The 22,518-nt window shown below is 38.3% G+C and overlaps 2 protein-coding genes across 4 annotated transcripts in view; one reads left to right on the top strand and one right to left on the bottom strand.

Annotated features, from left to right (window-relative positions):
- HEXB (hexosaminidase subunit beta) overlaps positions 1-4,621 on the top strand; it is a 16,495-nt gene extending 11,874 nt beyond the window's left edge. For both annotated transcript variants that reach the window (XM_005488296.4, XM_026794325.2), the window contains 5 exons: positions 13-85; positions 760-934; positions 1,733-1,823; positions 2,051-2,155; positions 4,441-4,621. In XM_005488296.4, coding sequence (XP_005488353.1) covers positions 13-85; positions 760-934; positions 1,733-1,823; positions 2,051-2,155; positions 4,441-4,504 — 508 coding nt within the window. In that variant the 3' untranslated portion in view covers positions 4,505-4,621. The remainder of the gene's footprint in view (positions 1-12; positions 86-759; positions 935-1,732; positions 1,824-2,050; positions 2,156-4,440) is intronic.
- Positions 2,875-22,518, bottom strand: GFM2 (GTP dependent ribosome recycling factor mitochondrial 2). 2 transcript variants are annotated; one of them, XM_005488297.4, is made up of 22 exons: positions 22,176-22,518; positions 21,910-21,992; positions 21,541-21,629; positions 20,902-20,986; positions 19,918-19,963; positions 18,863-18,960; positions 17,686-17,811; positions 17,199-17,287; positions 14,938-15,026; positions 14,651-14,711; positions 14,369-14,554; positions 12,653-12,733; positions 11,794-11,942; positions 11,123-11,263; positions 10,943-11,042; positions 10,212-10,401; positions 8,980-9,056; positions 8,370-8,508; positions 8,065-8,250; positions 6,530-6,645; positions 6,105-6,287; positions 2,875-5,651 (listed from the first exon to the last, which is right to left on the bottom strand). In XM_005488297.4, exons 3-22 carry the CDS (start codon positions 21,601-21,603, stop codon positions 5,523-5,525), a joined length of 2,334 nt encoding a protein of 777 aa, XP_005488354.1. In that variant the 5' UTR covers positions 21,604-21,629; positions 21,910-21,992; positions 22,176-22,518; the 3' UTR covers positions 2,875-5,522. The 2 variants fall into 2 exon arrangements, with proteins under 2 accessions (XP_005488354.1, XP_014123431.1); XM_014267956.3 differs by lacking the exon at positions 14,369-14,554.

Here is a 22,518-nt window from a genome sequence, read left to right as displayed (position 1 = left end):
TCTAAATTCTAGCATTTTGGACATTGTTTCCTCCTACAAAAAAGGACAAATGGTCTGGCAAGAAGTCTTTGATCACAAAGCACAAGTAAGATGGGAAAATTAGTAAGGTACTCTTGCACAACACCACAATATTGTGTGAGGCTTCCAGAGCAGACTATTACATAGATCTGGCTTTGTCTCTTAAGAGTTAAAGCAGAGTCTGCTGACATTAGCAAGTCTCTCCAGCTGTGGGTAATTTTAATCCCTTGAAATCATCATTTGTTGAATATGTAATAGGTGAAACAGGAACACCAGCATTGAAGTGCTCTTTAAAGGTAAACACAGTTAATAAAATAGGTTTAAAACATCTGAGTAAAGGGTGGAGAAGTTTCTATGAGGTTTTTTTTTGTTGTTGTTGTTGTTTTGGTTTTTTGGGGTTTTTTTGTCTCATGTAACTATGTGTCTGGTCTAGTAACACCAAATACTCAGCATTTAACAGCTGGTCAGATACGTGGTGCTTGTCAGAATCCTCTTAGAGCATTAACTGTCTATAGCATAACCTAGGCTTCACTCCAGCTGAGTGTTTAAAACCAGCAAAAAGCTAATCAGCTTTAGACCGGGAGGAGGGAGGAGGGGTGACAAAAAGTAGTTTCCAAAATGTTCCTCTTTGAAACAAAATAGAGAATTTTGAAAGTCATGGTCCTTTTCCTTGATAACAGCAATTAGGATTGCCATTAGTAGTTTTGGTTACGTTGGTTAGTTTGTCTTTTCCTCTTTTAGCTGAAACCGGACACCGTAGTTCAAGTGTGGATGGCAAATAACTACGCTCGTGAACTGAGTAAGGTCACAGGAGCTGGGTTCACTGCTGTTCTGTCAGCACCGTGGTACTTAGACTACATTAGTTATGGGCAAGACTGGAAGAAATACTACAGTGTTGAACCACTTAACTTCCCTGGTTTGTCATTTTTTTATACGTGTGTTCTGTGCATGAAACTCCTTGGTTTATATACAGTATGAATGCAAAGAATAGGGCTGTTTAGAGTGGCCATTCCATCACTGTGATTATAGTACCATCAAAGGAATAATGGTCAGCCAGAACTCTGAAAAATTCTTTAAAAAAAAGGGAACTTTGCACTTCACACAGGGAAAGGTATTACCTTCCTCAAGCATCTGATGCTAGTGTTTTGCATAAGATAGAATGCTGGACTAGGTGGGCAGATGCTTTAGGAGCAGAGTCGTGCAAAATGTCTGTTCATAGATAGACACTGAATTTGTTGTTATTTACTTGATTGTTAAACTAGTCTAGAAAAAGACGTTCTCTTCCCTTCAACTTTGTATCTAAAGTTGATACAAATGTCTCATGCTTTCCATGGGGCTTTCATTTTGTGCAAGGGAGCTCTCAGATTTTTAGACCTCAATACCTGACTAAATAATTTTTTCAAGGAATGTTCTCCATGTGATAGAATGAACAGTTTCCATCAGGTTTTAAATCTCTGAGGAATGTTAAAAAGCTAAGGAATCTCTTCAGAGCATAAAAGGTAAAATCCTTTCTGACAGAGCAGAGAAATAGCTTCTCTGGGCAAATGGCTTGGTGGTTCTCCCATTCAGTAACAAGACTGCCAAAATGTAAGTGAATGCTCAGAATAGCTCAGGTATTTTATATGAAAACAACTGAACATCAGTCCTATCTAATTGTTGATATATGTCCATCTTCTGGACAGAGAAGAATGTTCACTTTCTGGTTTGAATTCAGGATCCGAAGAACAGAAGAAACTTTTAATAGGTGGAGAAGCTTGCCTGTGGGGAGAATTCGTGGATGCAACTAACCTGACACCAAGATTGTGGTATGGACTGCTTTATCATTAGATTTTAAGAAACTAGCTATAAGAAGCATTCATTAATCCCACAGGACTGTATGCTATTGCTAACAGTGCTTTGTGCTGGACCTAAGCAGCTATGAAAAATAATGCTTCTGGATATTGAAGTATTATATTAGACCTGGTATTAAAAAAAAATTATCCATTCTTGGTTATAGATCATACCTACTCTAAAACTTAGTATACCTTTGCAGGCCTCGAGCAAGTGCTGTTGGGGAAAGACTCTGGAGCAGCAGCAATGTGACCAACTTGCAGGATGCCTACTATAGGCTAACTAATCACCGATGCCGCATGCTCCGGTAAGATTTAGTAGGTACTGTGTATCTTTATAACAAATAGAATAAAAGTACAGGCATAAACTGCTGGCCTGGAGATGAAGGGAAGAGAGCTAGCAGTTTAACCTGACTGTAAAGGCAATCCCATTTGATTTTGTATCGACAGAAGAGGAAGACAGACACATTTAGACAGGAGCTCTGGACAGTTTTGCAACTAAAATTTTCAGAATTCACTTTTTTCAGTGAAATACTAAGACTCTTCTGTGTTTCTCTTTCCTGTAAAGGAAAAAATGAACACCATTATTAACTTCTTTCAGACAAAAATAATATTCAAGGGTGTATGTGAGAGGAGTACACTGACAGAAGAAAGAGCAGACTTCTGAAAAAAAAAAGGTGGTGTTACTTATTTGTTATAAATAATAATTAAAGACCTGCAGCAGGTAATCAATTGGAGCTGTTTGCATGAGAGTTGAGCTTGGACAAGCTATCCTTTCAGGTATTGCCTTACTTTAGGGGCTGAAAGGGGTAGATAAGCAGTCCATGACAAATTTTAATTCATTTATGTACTGATTTGTTTACAGTAGTCATAACACATTCTTCTCCCAGTTCTTTTCCTAGAAAGTATCTAAACAAGTTACTGGTTGTTTATTGCTAATGTTGTTTTTGTACATTCACAGCAGCAGATAGATTTTAAGTCCAAGTTTGAGTCCACTTTTGAAATATACAGTCAGAGAGCTGAATAGTTGAACTGCAACAAGCATGAAACATACCATTTTATTTCTCTACAGAAATTTATGACAACTGACAGAAAATGTCCACTCTGTGTGGTAGTAGTTCAAGTTAGATACAAATAATTTCTTTAAAGAACAGGATGCAACAGCAGTTATAGTCAGCACTTGAAACTCAAGCTCTCTACTCATGTTCATGAAGATGTCTTAGCATAATTATCTGTTGGAATCACAGAATCAGTAGGTTGGAAGAGACCTTAAAGATTGAGTTCAACCCAGCCCTAACACCTCAACTAAACCATGGCACCAAGTGCCATATCCAGTCTTTTCTTAAACACATCCAGGGATGGTGACTCCACCACCTCCCTGGGCAGACCATTCCAGAACTTTACCACTCTTTCCATAAAAAACCTTTCCCTAATATCCAACCTATATTTCCCTTGGTGCAGCTTGAGACTGTGACCTCTGGTTCTGTCAGTTGCTGCCTGGAGAGAGACCAAGCCCCCCCCGACCACAGCCACCTTTCAGGAGTTGCAGAGAGTGATAAGGGCACCCCTGAGTCTCCTTTTCTCCAGGCTAAACACCCCCAGCTCCCTCAGCCGTTCCTCACAGGGTTTGTGTTCCCAGCCCCTCTCCGGCCTCGTTGCCTCCTCTGGATGTGCTCAAGCGTCTCAAGGTCCTTCCCAAACTGAGGGCCCAGAACTGGACACAGCACTTTAATTTAGAGTATACAGTATATGTTTTGCTTGCTGTCACTCTTTAATCAAGATCAAGAGTGATTGAAGGACTTGGAAGTTTTGACTTGATTGTATTATTTCAAACTGGCTTAAAATAATCATGTGAGGAAAATAGCTGTATGTAAGTTGTGCTATCTCCCTCAGTCATGAGAAAAATAGATAGATACGTTAAGAGAGAGTTGACAAATACATGTTAAAAACCATATTAAGGGGATTTCAAAACTTATGTCCTGTTACTTAGCAGGGTGGTGCATCTCTTGATGGGGCCTAGGAAAACACTGCTACTGAGCAGTTAAGTGTACAGTGGCTGTACCAGTAGGATTAGGGTTTTACAGTGAACTAAGCTATGCTGTTCCTGGGCCTGGTTGACTCCACTGCTGCATCTGCATCGTCTTCCTTAACACTGGTACTTGTATTGCTGTAAAAGGGAGCCAGTCCAGATAACAGCAGCTGCTCTCCTAATGCTGGCATAAGCGATGCAGAATGCAGGGGCAGACTAAGGACTACTCCCTGTACTTGTTGCACATATTTAGCAACAAAAAGTAGTCCAAGGAAAAACTATGTTGCTGACTTAGGATGAACAATTCCTGTTAGAAAGTAGCTACCTTAATAAAAAGATATGATGTCCTGATTGTCCTGGTATGTTGTGCCTCTGATTGAAACAGAGGTTCAGTGAAAAGTAGAATAGGGCCCTTTTTCACTCCCTAAATAGCTCATCTGTTGTTTTCTAGGAGTAGTTTTGTTTATATAGTTATTAAAATAGATTGCCAGTATCTCTCTTCCTGCCTACACAAACAGCCAGTTGTTTGATTATAGTCATTCCCATTCTGCTTTATTTTAACAGCCGTGGCATAGCGGCCGAACCGGTGTTTGTTGGATACTGTGCCCACGAAGCAAGAGGGCCATAACTGCTGCAAAGACTTCTTGTCAACAGCCTGAAGTGCCTCTGGGGATATGTATGTGTGGTTTCATATCTGAATCAAGATTTCACATTTTCACTTTTAAAATAAAATTATTTGACAGCCTTGTTGGAGTAAAAATTATCATTTTTAACCTTTCTAAAGTAGGGATTCTTCACTGTGAAATCATGAAACTTGATACCATAGAGTTACTAATTCCGTACACTCTAAGGCTGAAGAAAATAAAGCTAAGACATTATTTAAATTTGGAGCAAACTATCTTTTTTATTTCAAAGTATCACTTGCCCCTTTTCTAGGTAACCAGACAATTGCTACCCATAGCAAATCAGAACCATTACAGCTTAATTTACTAATTCAAAAAGGTAAACAAACAAATCTGTTCTTAACATACTGCAGGATGGTAGGTAGGAATTAGTCCTGGAAAAACTGCCTTTCTTATATTTTTTTTTTCACAGATCTTACTTGATTTGCAGAAGTATCCATTTCTTACTTGATAAACTTAGGTAAAAATTACACCCAGTCCTGAACTCTCATAAGTGGGTCATAAGTGGTTTCTACCAGTAGAAGTAATACCTGTAAGTTGTACAATGTGAAGTGCTTATTAACCATATCCTTTGTACAGCTGAAAACAAATCAAAATACAGAATGCCAAAACTGTAAAGTTATTTCAGTGATAAACAAAACTTCCACAAATTTTACTTACTAGATCAGGAACACAGTCCCAGTGGCACATTAAGGTGGACTTAGTGCTCATTTCAAATGTCCACAAGATAAGAATTTGCAGAGCAGCACATTTGGTTGCATCACTGCTTTGCAGTCATGAGGTTCTGCCAGCAGAGCAGTCTCTTGAACCTCCCTCCTTGGACAGTTAAAAGCAGTTTCAGACAGTTCATACAGCTGCTAACTCATTATTTGCCATCACCAGTAGGTCCCAGACGAACACACTGGCGTACATACGAAAATATTTAACAGGAGGACAGAAAACGCTGTTCCTAGAGAGTAAAGATCACACCAACCCCATCCTCCTCTGAAGAAGTGCACTTTGCTCTTGACTGCTCAGGGCTTGATAACTGGCAAGCTCCAAAGTGAAGGTTGCTGAGCCCGATGTTAGAGAACGCAAAACTGTTGAGTAGCCCTGGACAAAATGGAGAATACACATCACTTAGGTTAGGATAAGGGGAAGATAAGTTAGCACAGGAAGCTGCTTAGACCACAGAGAGAGAAAAAAAAGCGTCAGATAATAAAATACTGCAGTGTACTAGTAAGTTAACTTTCCAATATTACTGTATTAGATTTGCAACACATGCATGAGTCAATAATAATCTTTTTTAAAAACTGTTCTCCATAATACCTGTTTTTGTAGTATTTACTAGTTCTCTAGCTTAAAGCTGGTTTAGCAATCTGAATTTGGCATTAAAAAAGCTACTCAATTTGAGGACACTTCCTTCTGACCTTCAATAATTAAAATATAATTTAAAAAATCCATTCTAAATTTACTTATCCATAACTAAAGAAAAGTAAACTGAAGCCAAATATCTTAAAGCTTATAAAAAAGATCAGTTTTATCATTGCTAAGGTAATCACCTACCATCATTTCTGCTAGTGGAACAGCAGCGACCACAACTCTGTTGTCTTGACGAGACTGGATTTCCTGAATATTACCTCTCCGCTGTGCAAGATCAGCAAGTGCTGCACTGAGATGATCTTCACTTACTGTGATTTCTAGGTTCATCAGGGGCTCCAGTATTTGTATACCAGCTTTTTTCAAAGCCTACGTGGAAAGGAAGGAAGTTATGCTGATGTATTCCCATGGGCTTTTTTAAATAAAACTGACATAAGTACTTGTATCACTGAAGCTGACTCAAACTCTCTACTTGCAAAAGCTGCAAATTCCCCAGCAAGGGCATTAGGAGAGCATGCAAAGAGGAACAGTGACCAGACACTGATACACATGTATTCTCCCAGCAGTAGATCATGCTACTGTGTTCAGAGAAGCTTACAGTTTCACTGTACCTTTTGCAAGCAACGGGAGACACAGGCTGATACCATTGTGTGCGAGGTGTCTGGGTGCACTGTCAGTGACTGCACTGTCACATCTATATCTTGAACTGGGAATCCAAGCAGAGGTCCTGGATAGGGCCATGAAGAAGAGATAAATGGGAAAAAAAACCCACCAAGCCCATTTGTTTTCAGAATATTAAGATGTGTGCAAAATTTTTTCAGAATTAACTGGAAGTTTCTCACTTTCCTCTTTGCTCTTTCCTTTCCTGTCCTCTCCCCAGGGGTGTGGCTACATGTTCCTCATTTAGAGGTTTTGTCATTACTAACTTTACCAAAAGAGACAAAGGAATGCAGCCTCATACTTTTCTTAACTCTCTTTCCCAAAAGCACAGATAATTTTCAGAACCTCCTTATATATACTCATCCCAGCAACCATTACCAAAAAGTTATTTTTAAATACAGTTTATTTTCTAAAACAAGTCTTTTTAACAAGACATCATTTGAGAAAGCAAGAAAAACTTTTCTTTAACCAGAAGACATTCAGAATATTTTCTGTATTTTCCCCAATGCCTGGTACTAACACACAACCAAAACTCCAGGGGTAATTCAATTTCATAAACTAGTGTCCTAAGGCAGATTATCTCCAACCCACGACTCTCAACTAGACCAAACTGTCTTAGACTACATATGAAGCCTGAACCACATCTGAGAAAAGAAACATTACTTTTTTTTAACAGAGAACATGGCCAGGTATTTTTATTTTTTAAAGCACTTAATGGCATCAATTTTAGGCTGGAGACAGCACAGTTCTGAAGTTTCTTCAAGAAGCATAAAGAAAGCACATGGTTAAGACATTCTACAGCCAAAGATGGGAGATGCTTCGAATTCCACAGAACAAATATGAAAAATCACTTCATGCTGGTACTTAAAATCTCCTTTGTTAATCCACAACCTACTGATAATACTGTAAGGCAGTTTTTTGTCCACAAGTTACATAAGACTTCCTATTTTTAATTAAAAGTCAGAGACACTTTTAATTCATTCAAGGGCACCTTAATCCTTTAGAAAACACAGACTTTCCAATCACGTAAAGTTTTTACTGAAAACTCATGGATTTAGCATATTTGAAAATAAAAAAATGCATTAGTATTAATAGAAGTGTAATACATGCTGGCCTATGAAACCATTTCTGTTATATCACTATGGTTTACATGATGTCATGAACTAAATGTCTTATCTCTTATACCACATTAAAAAATAAACCAAAAGAACTCCAAGCTCACTGTTAAGTGACTGAGAAGACAACAACCTTAAAAGCAAACCAAAGGCATGCTGATTTCCATTCCAGTCAAAGAGAAAAAGACGTTTGGCAAATTTTGTAGTAGAATTTTTTGTAGTTTTTGTAATTTTCCTTTGTACTTTACATATACATTAGTTGTACATATATGCACTATCTTTTTTTCAAGCTACCAAGCAGTTTTTCCTTCCAGAAAATGGATTCTTACAAAAATATTAGATCAGTATAGCTATCACAACATTTCCTTTACCTTGAATGCATGAATTTGTGATTCCGTTTTCTATAGCTCCTTGGAGTTCTTTGGGCAGTACTTCACTGACATTCTCAGCATAGCTGATGATGGGTTTTGTTGCTGCCCCTTCTCCTGACGTGGGCCTCACCTCTATCTCTGCAGTTACACAGTGTCGTTTATCACCTACTGTTTTGTCCAATATATCTGCAGGGGGAGGAAAAAAATAATACATAAAATTCATCTGAAAGCTACTCATATATCATTTAAAGTAAATCAAGCTACACAACCAGAAACAAGATGTGCCTTGCATTCACTCATTTTACCTGTAGCTTGGGCAGCATTTAAGATGGTTTCTCGGTATGCTATTTGAAGAGGGCCCAAGTAAGTCTCAATTCCATATTCACGTTTGATTCGGTCATGAATAATTTCTATGTGTAGCTCTCCCATGCCACAGAGGATAGTCTGGTGAGATGATAATTAAGAGAGAAGTGGAAAAACGTGCAAAACTCAGGTTTCAATACAAATTCTTTAAGCAATGACTTGCATGCTTCAAACTGTCTCTTAAAAATGCTTCTAATTCAAATGGCCATAACACTTCAAATTCTAAGGACCCTAGACATTGCTCTAAGTCATGTAACATAAACACCATTTAAGTAAGAGTGTTGTTACCAGTATGATGAGCACAGGCTCATCTATGTAATTCAAACCTTTTTAAATACAGAATTGTCAAAAACATGCAGAACATGGGCTGACTTCCTCTGTTGTGTAAAGCACAAGTGCCAAAGACTATTTTAGTTTCATACACAAATCATAGGAACATTCAGAGAGTCCTTTTTAATCAAGAACACCTCAATATGCAAATGAACTAACTAAAGCGTGGTCTTCATGTTCTAAAATAATGTTGTAAGATGAGCAATAGAAGATTCATCTTACTTGGCCCGTGTCAGGATCTGGCTTCACTTTTAAACTTGGATCTTCACGCTGAAGGCAGCTCAATGCATTATCCAAGTCTGTACAGAAATATCAAACATTTTATTTGAAGCAAATTCAGTAATCTGAAGATCAGAGTAAGTGTCTAAATATCACTTTCCTCAAAACAAACAAAAGAATCCTAGAGGAGCATAGATTTTGACAAATTCAGGTCAAATTACAAGTAACCAGCAACTTCAGATTTTATCCCACAAATTAACTATGCTACAAAGTGCTTGAATTTAATTATTATACATGCTATTTTCAGAGTGGTATTTTGTGTTTCTATGAAGACAGACTGGAACCTACAAATTATTAATGAAGCCAGTAAATAACTGATAAATGTCAACTGTTACATGATATACCTAAGAACTTCAAGATAACATGAAATGGTCCAAATGAAAATGTAAATCATTTTTATACATGGTTTTGGGGTTTTTTCTGATTCTCCATTATCTTAACTGCTGAGGAAAGCAGCAGAATGATGAATCAAGAGCCAAGACTGCATCCATCATACCTTACAGTCTTTGGGGGGAAAAGCCACAAAAGTAAACAAACAAAAGCAAACTAAAACATCCAAACACCACAAAATCACCTTATAACCCAGTGGCTCAGCCTGCAGACATGTTGCTCCAAATCTGTTTTCTACCTCACTTCATTCTGTCACAGTACACTGGTACTTCCCCTCCTCCTCTTCACCCCCAAACAAGCTCAGCTTTGTTAGAACAAAGATACAGAATTTAAAGGGTATTTCCAAAAAGAGTCATATCACCAAGCCATCTACTGTTGAGAAAGACAGTATGATTACAGGACTGTAAGGATGCAAAGATGAACCCTAACTAGAAACAGAGAATTCTTGGTATATAAAGAATTTACAGAGTAAAACTGAGAGTGCCAGCTGAAAAAAAACCCCATTTCAAGACTATTTGTACTCGGGACACTATGTACAGCCCACCACTGTAACTGCAGCAAAACTCAGAATAAGTATCCTTCTATTTCTAAATGAAGAACTACTACTCTTCTAGACACAAAAACTAGAAAAGTAGTAGTACCACTACTGCTTGATGCAGTTATAACAAAGGATATGGACAACCATGATCTGAAGTACACCCTCAGTACAAAAACACCAGAAAGAACCATACTAGATCACTGGGTTGTAAGTCTGTTAAGTCATCCAGTTAGTGGCTGCATTGTACCTTGTTGTCTGGCCATTGAGGGCGGTTCAATGGTACAGAAGAAGACAGGCTCAGGGACCTCAACACCTGCCAGCAGAAGACTGTCTACACCACTACCAGACCTCTTCTTTTCCCCAGCATCCCTTCCAGCTCGGCGTGCTGCAGCAACAGCTGAAGCCTTTGATGACACTATGGTATCTCCAGTGGCACTCTAGAGATCAACAAAGGAAGTGATGTGAAAAAAAAAAACAACGCCAAACTCAAAATGCATGCTAAAGCTGGTTACATTTTAAAATAAACGTTTAGAAAATCTGTGTACATGAGATTCATGCAGCCTATTCAGATAGTAAGAAATTATTAAGCTAATAGAAGCAAGCACAAAACACATTTCTTTGAACTTGAAACTGTTTCTTTTGGGTAACTGATTCAGACCATTGTTCCCCTTCCCCACAGGAGGTCTCTTGTGATATTACACTGTATTTTAAGAGTTACAGTATTAATAGGAGCCCAACCCTAACAAAATACACCTTCAGCTTTCAGCCCTTTCCAATCAGCACTGCAGTTTCCAGGTCAATTACTGATATTTGTAGACTGTGGTATTTAAGTTTAGGAAGAAGTACATCTAAACGTACTTCAAATAAAGCAAGTTTACATACGTCACCATAATCAAGAACATTAGAGATATGATATCATAGAAGTAGAAAGCACACTAGTGAAACGAGCTCCTTTACAGTATCCGTATTCTTTATTACCTGTTTCAACCCAACAGTCAGAGCAATGTTGCCAGGCATTAGTGATGGTATTTCTATCTGCTGATCAGCAAAAGGCAGGAGCAGCCGGCTCATTCTCTCTCTGAAAATTAAATTCTCTGTTACTCAGGACTTTAACAGGCATTCCAATACTACATAGAACCCCATCTCTATCTTACTCACGTGCAACTTTTGTTAATATTATATACAGCTGACTGAGGTTTCAATGAACCTGAGTAAACACGAACAAAAACTAGTGGTCCACGACATTTATCATGAAGAACTTTGAATGCCAGGGCACACAGGTCATCCTTGTACCACTGTCTGCAAAATAAAAAGCACAACAAAAAGCATACTTGTAGGATTAATCCGCTCACACACATATTTATTTAAACTTTCACTCATTTAAGAGGTGATATGCTTCTTATTGCAATGTTAGTGGAGGCAGATTTTCAAAAACTGTAATTTGTACCAAAAAATCATAATCTAAGTAGTTCCACCTCCAATAGGACATGTTACCTAAGATGTTATGTGATTCAGACAATACTAAACAGGATTCCTAGATCACGTTTTTGTGAAATGTCCTCAGATTAAAAATAGACTAAATAACTCCAAAGTGCAAGTTTGACATTTGTAGATAAATGCATCCAATTCCAGCAGAACTGAACAAAGCAGGTTCAGTACTCAAGTGTATTTTTCTGTCCACACATCTCTACTATTACTTAATACCTAAAGACGGTAAATATTTTTTTAAAATATGAATGCTTGATTAATATATTTCATTTTCTGCTTTTGTGTTTCCCTACTTATCTTTCCTTCTTTTTTTCTGAATCTCTTTTTCTACCTGTACTTACAGAAACTCATATGAACGCTCATTAGGTGCAGGCAGGTACAAAGTAATAGCATCCAGTAATGGCTGCACCCCTTTGTTCTTCAGCGCACTGCCACAGAGCACAGGGACAGCCTTCTGAGCCAGCGTGATTCTGCGGATAGCAGACTGCAGCTGCAAAAAAACAATTATCTTCTGTTAATACATGATCTACAATTTAGTTGCACTCCAGCTATTAGATACTGCTAACCAATCTCCAAAAAGCTAAAAAGTATGTTTGTAAATACATCACTCATCCAATATCCTTTCACTGCTTTTAGCAAGCTCCAAACCATAAACCCAAACATTTAGATGCTAAAACAGAAGACACTGGCTTTAAGATTTCAAAACATTGCACACAAATCTGCTGCTGTTCTTGTTATAACAATCTTTTGAATTCAGTATGTTGTAACTCACTGCTTTCAACATGCAGTGTCTAAAGATCCAACCATTTCAAAGTAAGCTGAGATGCTATTTTTGTTAGTGAGAATCAGCAGCTCAGTCACAAACTGCAGAGTCTACCTGAAAGTTCCATTCACCTTTCCCTAAACTCTTTTGTAGCAGTCTAACTTTTAAAAAAAAGAAAACCCCACCTTCATAAATAAATGTACCCAACTTTTAAAATAAAACTTAGCATGCCTAAGAATCATAACATATCTTTATAAAATTCCTACTAACTCTGAATATATTGTTCTACATCCACACTACTGTTAATTTACTGCATAAATGGTGTGATCTCATTTTATTGAAAAATCTGCAAAATCATAATCTGCATGTGTCAAAGGAAGAATAACCCAAACCCTTGCAATAAGAACTAGTAAACACTTGTAAGTGTAAAAAAATACCTTGTCAGCTGGTATTAAGTCAAAATTTTCACTATTTTCTCCTAGAACCAGTTCAGCAAATTCATCATCCAGATCTGCAACCTTCAACAGAATAGTTCATTATTATTTGACATACAGCAGTTTCACAGAAAAGTTAGATATGTAACTTATTTAAAATATATAGCCAAACAGAGCAGAAACAAAGCCTTTAAAGACATCAGCAATTATAAATTTAGATCATATAAAATTATGGAAATGAAGGCTTCAAGAAAGGATGGAGGGAAAAAAACCCGGGGAAGCCTGAAGTAAGCAGCAAGCAACCTTTACAAGCCAACAAACACTGAGCTAGAAGAAACAGACAAGCATCATGGCATTTTGGCCTTCTTCATGTCAAGGGTTTGTAGGTCCAAGAGCATGTCTCTGTTTTCAAATTGTACCAGTTATCTTGACATGTAACTTAACTCCTTAAACATGTAAACATACTGCACTGTCACAGGTTCAGGACACCCAAGCACAGGAAAGCACTCTGCCTTCTCTATTGGCTACACACCAATTGGCCAAATTCTGAAATAAACCCTTGATAAGCAATTAGAAGTCTTATCAAGTTAACAGTTAAAACATGAAAGATAAAGGAAATAGTTTGTTTAATTAAGTAACGTGCAAAATGGCCAGTATTCAAAATGCTACAGTTTACAGGGTTTTGATAAGGAATTAAAACAGCATAGAAAGCATTTCAAAAAATGTTTTACAAATACAAGGTTATCTCAATTATCACACTACTGGTACAGCCCTTCCTCCTTCAGGAAGGGCCCAGAAAACAAAGGGGAAAAAACCAACACTATTCTTACAAACCTTTCTACCTGACAACACATTTCTTAAGAAAAAAGGCTGGGTATTAACACTGCCATTTCAAAACCTACTAAGTTTGAAAAGCAGATTATGTATATGTTCTACTGAAGTCAGAGCAATATAAAATAGATCTCTCCAATTTCAAAGGAAACAGAGCTACCATAATCTGTTTATGCACTTGCACAATATTGAAAGTTGTGTGCATGGCAGCCCTTCCAAAAAAAGGATCGATTTATTTAAGGATTGATTGAGCTGCTTCTAATACAGCATTTAGTGTCATTTTGACCAGGCTGCAACATCCCATCCAGCTTTTAGCTGTCATTTCAATACCCTGCAGGTTTCAAGTCACATTTGTCATGTTTCATGTAAATGTACCAAATATATTTTGGCATCTAAGACAGTACAAACACCATCTGCTTTTAGCTTCCCCAGCACAAAAGAGACAGACAAATTGTAGGAATTCCATTGGAAAACCACTAATGGGGCTGGAGGCCCAGAGAGATAGGTTTGTCTGGCATGGAGAAGCTAAATTGGGATGCAAATACTGTATCTTACATTTAAACTAGTGGTAGTGGCCCTGCTTCAGGGAAAACAGAATCAGATTCTCCTGAGGTACACAAAGAAAGCACCAGCCTGGCAGTTCCAGCTTGCACCACAGTAAAATCCCACTGGACATAAAGAAATTATGGTGAAGCACTGGGAAAGGCTGCTTACAGAGAATCATCATCCCTTGACTTGAAAACTCAACTGAACAAGCCTGAACAAGTCGACCTAATGCTTTAAGCAGATCCCTTAACCAGACACCTCCAGAGGTCACTTTCAGCCTACTTTTCCTACTGCTCTGAGTAATGGGTTTAAATATATTATGTATTTACTTTAGAACTTTACTTGTTCTATTAAGGTATTTCTTGCATCCTGGACCTCTTGGAACAGGTTTGGATCATCAGTCTCTAGGAGCAGTTTTCGCTCAAAATTTTTTCCATCATCCACATCAGATGTAGGTTTCCAAATTATTCGCTCCTTAGTCACAACATCAACCAGTCCTCTGAAGGTCTTGGCTTCCCCAATAGGCAACTGCAAATCAAACTGAGAATTTAGACTGATGGAAAAAAATTAAGAAAGTAGTTCCATTCAAAAGAAACGAAACGAGCATTTAATTTCTAAGCTTACCTGTAACAGTAAAGGTTTTGTCTTCAACTTTTGTTTGATGCTCTCAACAGCATATGTAAAACTACAGAAAAAATACTAAGTTAAACAAAACTTCATGATATTAGTATGATAGGCTCACCATTCCCTACTTACTCAAAAATTATTCCTAGAATTATACAAAAATATGCCTTTCCATAACCAAAGAAGTATATAGTATTAACATAATTGGGTTGCTCTATGCTTAATGGAAAATGCTAGACATTCCCTTATAAGCTTCTTAACAATGATTAAAATAACTGCCTGAATACCTTGCCCTGTTTTTGTCCATCTTGTTTAAAAAGCAAATTCGTGGTATCTGGTGTTTGTCCGCTTGTCTCCAGACTGTCAGAGTTTGTGCCTAAAGCAAAACACAAAATGGAAACATTAGGGTCAACAGCTGCACTACATGCTCCCCAACACCACTGAAGGTCTGAGTTGAGAGTAGAGAAGGGAACTGTGCTGTGTATTGTGAGAATCCCATTTCTAGCATCACAGATGAACTCCAAAGGCAGCTTTGTCTTAGCTTGTCTCTCAGCTGTTGTCATTTTCTTTTCTGCACTAAGGGCATGCAGGCATAGTGGCAAGGGAATGTGAAGAGAAACTAAGCATTATGGGGGGCATATATGGGGAAAACTCTGTAATGTAGTGACTTTATGCTTTATTGCCAAATTACTTAGGCCCACACAGAGGCAAACATTTCTGTGGCAACACATACAACACTAAAAACTACTGTGGTTTTAACAGTAACTTGTGCACAGCTGAGCCATTTATCATATGTATTTCTATTTGAAAACTAAAGCAGGTATATAGAAAAATCAGTTCAGATTCATTAATAGTCTCTTACCACTACAAGGAATAATGCCAGAACTTGCTACAGAGTTTTAGAATAAATCAAGAAGATCTAATTGCTTTGTTTTCGAGGGTGGAGGTTATTACTCAGTTCAGGTTCATATTTAGTGGCACCTACATGTTTCCAGTAAGAAGTTAAATAATGTGATTTACAGTGATTAGGAGTTCCCTCATCCAGGAAAAACCTATGTCCCATGCAAGAGGGACTTCACATGTAACTTTTCTACAGGATTGAACTACTGAAACATCTCATGCTGTAGAAAGTCCAGTTCTAGCTTGCCTCCACCTTTTCTGCGCTCTGTTAAAAAGGACACTGGGGAGGCAGAAAATGTGCCTGAAAATTATCTATTTTCTACATGAAATGTGAAAATGAGAAATTGGCCTATATTAATTTCATTCCATTTGTGGAGCTAGTCAGAAGCATTCACCTCAATCAACAGTTGTAAAAGACAGCAACAAAATAACAAATTCGTGCACACTACATGATTTAAAATTAAATCTCAGCTTCCTGAAGCTGAATTTTTATAAAAGCATTGAGAGAATACAGAGAAAAATCTCTGTACATTATTTCCGCCTGATTAAAGTCATTAAACACTGCAGGAGAGTTTAATTACGAGTCACTGAAGATAAAATCAGAAAACTGGGAAGGCACATTCACCCTCTAAGAGAATTTGTAACTGTGGAAACTACAGGGTGAGATGCAGTTGCTATTCCCCAGATAGGATGTGGTCAGCATGCCTGACTTCCCACAGAATACTTGCTGAGCAGAGTGAAGACACTGTGTCCAGGTTCTGTTTAAATCCTTGCAAGAGAGGGAACTCAGTGGTAAGTCATAGCTGGCAAGCCACATAGGAGCTGTCAACCAAGGGAGAAAAAGGTGACCTTGGATGTAACACTAATATTACCCAGCTAGAAGGTACGACCACTCCCACTGAACATGATGCATGACTACAGTCACTGAAGCTCCACCTAGACACAAAAATAGTACTAAAGTAAATTAAAAATGGGGAGAAGTTGGCTCCTGGGAACTTCTGGGATCAGACAACAGGCTGAACTTGTCCTCATTCCTACAGCGACATCTATTGGGTAAAAACTGTACTCTGTCCATTCTGAGTGACTAACTCAAGCTAGTTTTGGTTAGGGATTAGAGCTGGTTAGCATATTGCTTCTAAGACACTTTTGCAGCCAAATGCTATCACCAGAAGTCTTCAAACCTTAACCTGTAACAGTTTTCAATTACATTAATGAGGAGTGCTATTCCATAAACTGCAAAAATTGTTAAGTCTTAGTCCTTTAAGGGCGCTAACAGTTGCTGGCAGCAGGTAACGTACTGCACTGTGAAGGCCCACGGTCTCTCTTAACCTGTTGGCATGTCTTCCTGGATCTTTCCTGAGGCACCAACAGACCAATTAATGACCCCTCAGGAGGATGTCTTTCTGTTTGCATATGACCCTGAACAAGGTAGTTGAACCCTGCTCTGATCCAGTGGATTGCTCAGTGAAGGGTCCCTGGGTCTCCATAACAGAACACTGAGAGACTGAATTGGGCCCAAGGATTTAACCTTTCCTGGGGAACTGAAAGACTAATCAAACACAAAGGGTTTGAGAAAATCTCTCCCCTTTACCATGACAGACTACACACACACACACACACACACACAAATTATAACAGTTGATTTTACCTCAACACCAGCTGAAGCATCAAATACTGCTACTGCTCCATCTAGGACTCTCAAACAACGCTCAACTTCCACTGTAAAGTCCACATGGCCTAAAAAACAATCTTCCTTTTATACCATCATAATTCAAACAGGCACCATCAATAGGTCATTACACAAAACAACGGGTTTTTTTCTTTCAAATAAAGTCAAAAGAACTTTTTCTTTACTTGCAGAGAAATACACCTATCAGTCTTTGAAATAAACACGATTATTATAATGCATACCAAGAACTGAGAACAATTTAATGTGGAAACATCTGAGCTCACTTTATATAAGCTAGGAGTCAGCAAGTAATAATTATCCAAAGCTGAACAGAGCTTAGTATGGGTGTTTTTATGGATGCAATTAAACCAATTAAATTTTGCACCACATTTAAGACACAGACACTCTGTGACACTCCACCTCACCCTCTCTCCCTTAATACATGAGTGCAACTAAAGAACAGTACCTGGGGTGTCAATCAGATTGATTCTGTAGTCCTTCCAGTCAAATGTAACAGCAGCAGACTGAATGGTAATACCACGTTCTCGCTCTTGTGCCATAAAATCTGTCACTGTGTCTCCATCATCAACATCTGCAAACAGAAACCAGGACTGGGTAGGTAATCAACTCAAAATCTGAAATTGTCTTTGAATACAGATGTCAAGAGAGAGTTGGAAGTAGTCTCTTTTACATGTATATATATATATATATATATATATGCACACACACACATATGTGTGTCTGTGTGTGTGTCTGTGTGTGTGTCTGTGTGTAAGCTATGAAAATTAGCCTTTCTGAAAAAATTACAATGCCGGGTAATTTACCCAGGCTCCCTTTCCTAGGAATAAATGCCCCGCAAGTGAAAGACAAGCTATTCCAACAACCTTTTTGCTGTTCTTAATCCCAGCAGCACCATGAGCACCTTAAAAACTAAACAAAGTCCAAAATCATGAACAAACTACAACTTTAAAAAACCTGGCTGCACTCACTGTATGGAATGTGACTGACATTTTGAAATTTGATAATCAAAAGGTAATTAAATCAAAAGTAAAGTACAAACAAACAAACCACCAAGTAAGAGGCTGGGCTTTGCTTACTTTTTAATAACAAGAGAAGCAGCTCATATTTTTAAATTAGTGGGATCCCAAGTATCAGTCATACACAGTTGGGAACAGGGTATAAAACTTAAAATGTCAAAATGAAACCCAAACAGAGGCTGCTGTAAGCATTTCAATGTTGAAGAATTCTATTGAACTTGCTGTAGCAAAGAAGTCTTTCTGTGTCATGGCTTTCAAAAGAAATGGATACTTTTTCTTACTCTGCCCTCTTCACAGGTCAAAAGAGAACTCAACAAACTGCTTTACCAGAAGAGCCAATTAGCAACCAGCAAAATAAGGAGATTCTGTAATTAAATGTTAAATAAAACATAACATGCTGAAAGTAAAAGAAAAATATCAATCTATGATATCTAAAATCAAAACTGCCTTAGTGCAAAAAGGAACATGCATTAAAATTCAATTAAACTGCAGCACAACTTTGGAACAACTGCCTCCTACATGAGACATTCTATCAGCAACTGTACTGCATGTAATGGTACACTATAAATTTCTTAAACCTACTGAAATACAAAAAGCATTTCTAACCTCCAAGTGTTCTTATATATCCAGAATAATACAGCATTCTCTCTGTTGTTGTAGTTTTGCCTGCATCAATGTGGGCCATAATGCCAATGTTTCGGATTCTGCATTAAGTGAAAACATTGTGGTTAGTGCAGTAATTTTTTAAGCCTGTGAAAATTCTTATTTGTATAATTAATATTCCCCAAGAACAGCACACCAGATTAATACCATTGTTTCTCTGCTGCATATCTGATATAGTTTACACTCTAACACTGAAAAATGTCAGTATTGATATGGTGGATTTTCTTCAAATCAATAGTACTGAACAGTGTTGCAACAGGTTTCCAAGCTCCACTTCATGGAAGGCCCCCTCTTGGGATCATGCCCTCCCATCTGCCCTCCCGACAAACAGAAACAGCCCTTCTTCTCTCTTGTCCATCCTAATCCCTGACACCTGGTGCTCTAAACAACCTATTGCATAGATATGCTTTCCACCCCAAATACAGCACACCCAAGTTCCCATGAAGCTGTCCTTGATCCCGTTCAGCCTACTCTTCCTTCCTGAAGTACTTCACCAGTAGCTTCCAAAACTGCTTTGCTTGTTTTGCACAGCACAGCTTGTGATCAGCCCCATGTTCACCACTAACGCTGCCTTGACCTCACCCTCAGGTCCACTTCCAAGGGAACTTCATCCCTAAGGCACTTCTTTGGCAGCTTAGCCCCTAATTGCCTTGCCCTCATCAAACGTGGCATGAAAACAAAGCGCACAGCCCTGCCCACCCGCAGCCCTCTAGCTGCCAAGACACCCTTCCCCCTTCTCCACCTCCCAGCAATACCAAGGACTGGGAGCTTCCCTAACAGCCTGGTTTTGGTTAGGATGGTGCAAGCAAGGGACAACACAGGACCTTTGTGCCACGAGCAAGCACTCTCTATTAGAATGCCACAAGGGTAAAGGTAAGCAAGTACTAACTTTATATTAAACATGCACATCAGACAGGCATGGCAGCAACCTACAATGCTTTATCACATCAACTGTTCTGACTGAAGTTACATCCCAACAATAAACTAGTTTGATGTACCTGGATATATGAGGATTAATGACAGAATGCAGAGACTTAACATCTCCTGGAAACAAAAAAAAAAAAAAATAAAACAAAAAAACTTTTCAGACAGAATCCAATGTAGAAATATATTTAAGAAAACTTCTAAAAACCTTATTTAAAAAAAAGATTCAGAGCCACAAGTCGTGACAATCTGTAATCTCTAGCACCTCAAATTTTTAAAGATATGAACCTAATTTTAAATAAACCTCTCCCCATCTGAAAAAAAGAGAAATGGTTGAGAAGACAGCTGTAATTTGGAAAGAACAGAAAAAAGGCAACACAGGAAAGTATCATCATCTTACTCTGAAAAGCATACCTCAGCTCAAGACAACTGTAAAGCTGACATTCATCTGAACTGGTGATTAGATAATTAATTTGAAAAGTTATTTCTTCTTTAAGCCTTAAAGCTATACAGCATAATTCTCAGGGACAAAAGGCAAGCTAAACTGTGCTGAGAAAATATGGGACTGGGAAGTTTTAAAAGCTATTTTCTTGCAAGGCACATTCTTTCTCACACAGCTTAACTATGAAATAAGTTGTCAAGGTAATTTTTTATGAAACTAACCCAAATTCAGTTCTTCAAGCTACTGAAGTTGTGTTTCAGGAAAAAAGTAGTATAGTTCATCCTTGACAGGCCACACAGAATTCAACAATATTTAAGCCAACATTCTTTTACCACCTACAGATCATTAGTCTCATCACCTGACTTTTTACATGTACCTTTGCTTATTACTGTTTTCTAAAGGCTTTGTACCGTGAATATACTGAGAAAAGAGCAGCAACACAAAACTCTTCAGTCCTTGAGCTAAGTGCTCTATTTATGTTTCATGCATTAAATTCTAGAAAAAATGACCAAAAGAATACCATAAAACAGAAACTGTACAGAAATAGAAAGGATTTCTTATTTTTATTCACTTTTAAATTAATCCTTACTATAAAGAAAACCACATAAACTTATACCTGGTGGAGAACTGTAGTTTCTCAGACCGCAGCTTCGCTGTGTCACACCCATGACTCTCGGTTTTGTATTTCTGAAATACATGTACTTGAAAGAAAAAAGAATTATACGGAACATTAATTGTTATGACTAGCTACTTTGCAGCCGCATTTCTGGCAGCTGTAGAAAAATAATCTCAAAAAAAAAAATCTACAGGAACAGATATTGTTGCTGGGTATTTATACAAGGTCAAAAAACCAACTATTTAAAATCAGATGCTTGAAGTTGATGTCCACTGAGGTTTAAACCAAGTTTAAACCAAAGTTGATCCAAATAGTATTTGGGATAATCAGTAAAAATTTATGGCAGCATCAAAATATTTTTCAATTGCCAAAAATTTTTAAATATGTCTAATTACTTTTGTCAATAATTTAACAATTACAAGAGTTAAGCAGTCAAAAAATTTACACAAAATTTACAAATTCAGTTCCCAATTCTGAAGTCCCATTCCAAAATGAAAGTATGGATTGTCCAGAGGCCAACCATTAAAGACAAAAAAACCCAAACATAAACCAACACGTCAATTAAAAAAGCTTACTCAGAACAACACAAGTGTTTCCCCTGCTCACAGAGGAAGTATCAAAACTGGGGGGAAAGCTTACCTTATTGCACAAAATTGATGACTTCAATGCATTCACTGAAAATTTTCCCATAATTCTCAACATTCTGCCTCCGTCTATAAAGCTGTTCCCTGGCAAGGTAAGTAAACATTGTATAATATGTTTCTGACAGGAAATAGGCTAACCATGTTCCTCTGACATAACTCAATCACAAAACTTCATTCTTTTTCATGGGAAATCAGGTTAATATTTTTCAGGTTATTGCATTGCAAGTTATATCAGTGTCAGATCTGTAATAATAATATTATTAAGTCTTAACAATGCAGCATATATGCATGCCCACAAACACTAAATATATTTCTCACGGAAAAATTAAAGCAGAATAACGAAAATTAGAGAATTTACACTCACTCTCAGATAAGTTCCAGAGCTGGTGATCAAAGTGCAAATAGCTTTTTTAGTCTTGAAGAACGAAGGATGGCAGGGTAAAGTACCTATTTTGGTCAGAAACAATACAAAATATTAAGTACTATGACCTTTTAAGCAAGTGCAGCAGCGTCAAAAGCATTCCTAGATGGCTGTCGGTTATTAGAGGAGACATCACTGTCCAGCTCCCGTGGCTTTCTGTTTCAGAGTAGTTTCACAATGCAGAGTAAGGGCTCAGCGCACACGCTCACCTCCACTCCCTCATCTTGCGATCCGCAAACGCCTCCCGATGGTGCCGGCGCAGTTTGCTGATCGGGGGAGCGAGAAGGGCGCGCTGCCTTCACGTTGTCCGTGACGAGTCCGCAAGCCGAGCCCAGCCGAGTCCCGCCAGACGCCGATCCCCGGAGGCTCTCTGCAAAGCGACACCGCCTTCCTGGCCGCGTTCCGAACCCCCGGGGCGTTTCGTGCGCCGGCTCCGGGTCACCTTCCGCTCCCGGACCTCCCTCTCGGCCCGGCCCGGGACCGCGCCGGAGCTGCCCTGGCAGCGCAGCCGCCGGAAGGCAACCTGCTTCTGCCTTCCCCCTCTACCTCGCC

This window comes from Zonotrichia albicollis, chromosome Z, assembly GCF_047830755.1.
Source record: "Zonotrichia albicollis isolate bZonAlb1 chromosome Z, bZonAlb1.hap1, whole genome shotgun sequence".
Lineage (NCBI taxonomy): Eukaryota > Metazoa > Chordata > Aves > Passeriformes > Passerellidae > Zonotrichia > Zonotrichia albicollis.
This window is presented reverse-complemented; position numbering and strand designations above follow the sequence as displayed.

Excerpts from the sequence above, each read along its gene's own strand:
- GFM2 (XM_005488297.4), bottom strand. The coding sequence starts at position 21,603 with ATGTTGAGAATTATGGGAAAATTTTCAGTGAATGCATTGAAGTCATCA. Across the intron at positions 14,555-14,650 it reads CAAAACCTTTACTGTTACAG|TTGCCTATTGGGGAAGCCAA; the intron begins GTAAGCTTAGAA and ends TTTGATTTGCAG. Across the intron at positions 10,402-10,942 it reads TGACTGTTGGGTTGAAACAG|AGTGCCACTGGAGATACCAT; the intron begins GTAATAAAGAAT and ends GTTGATCTCTAG.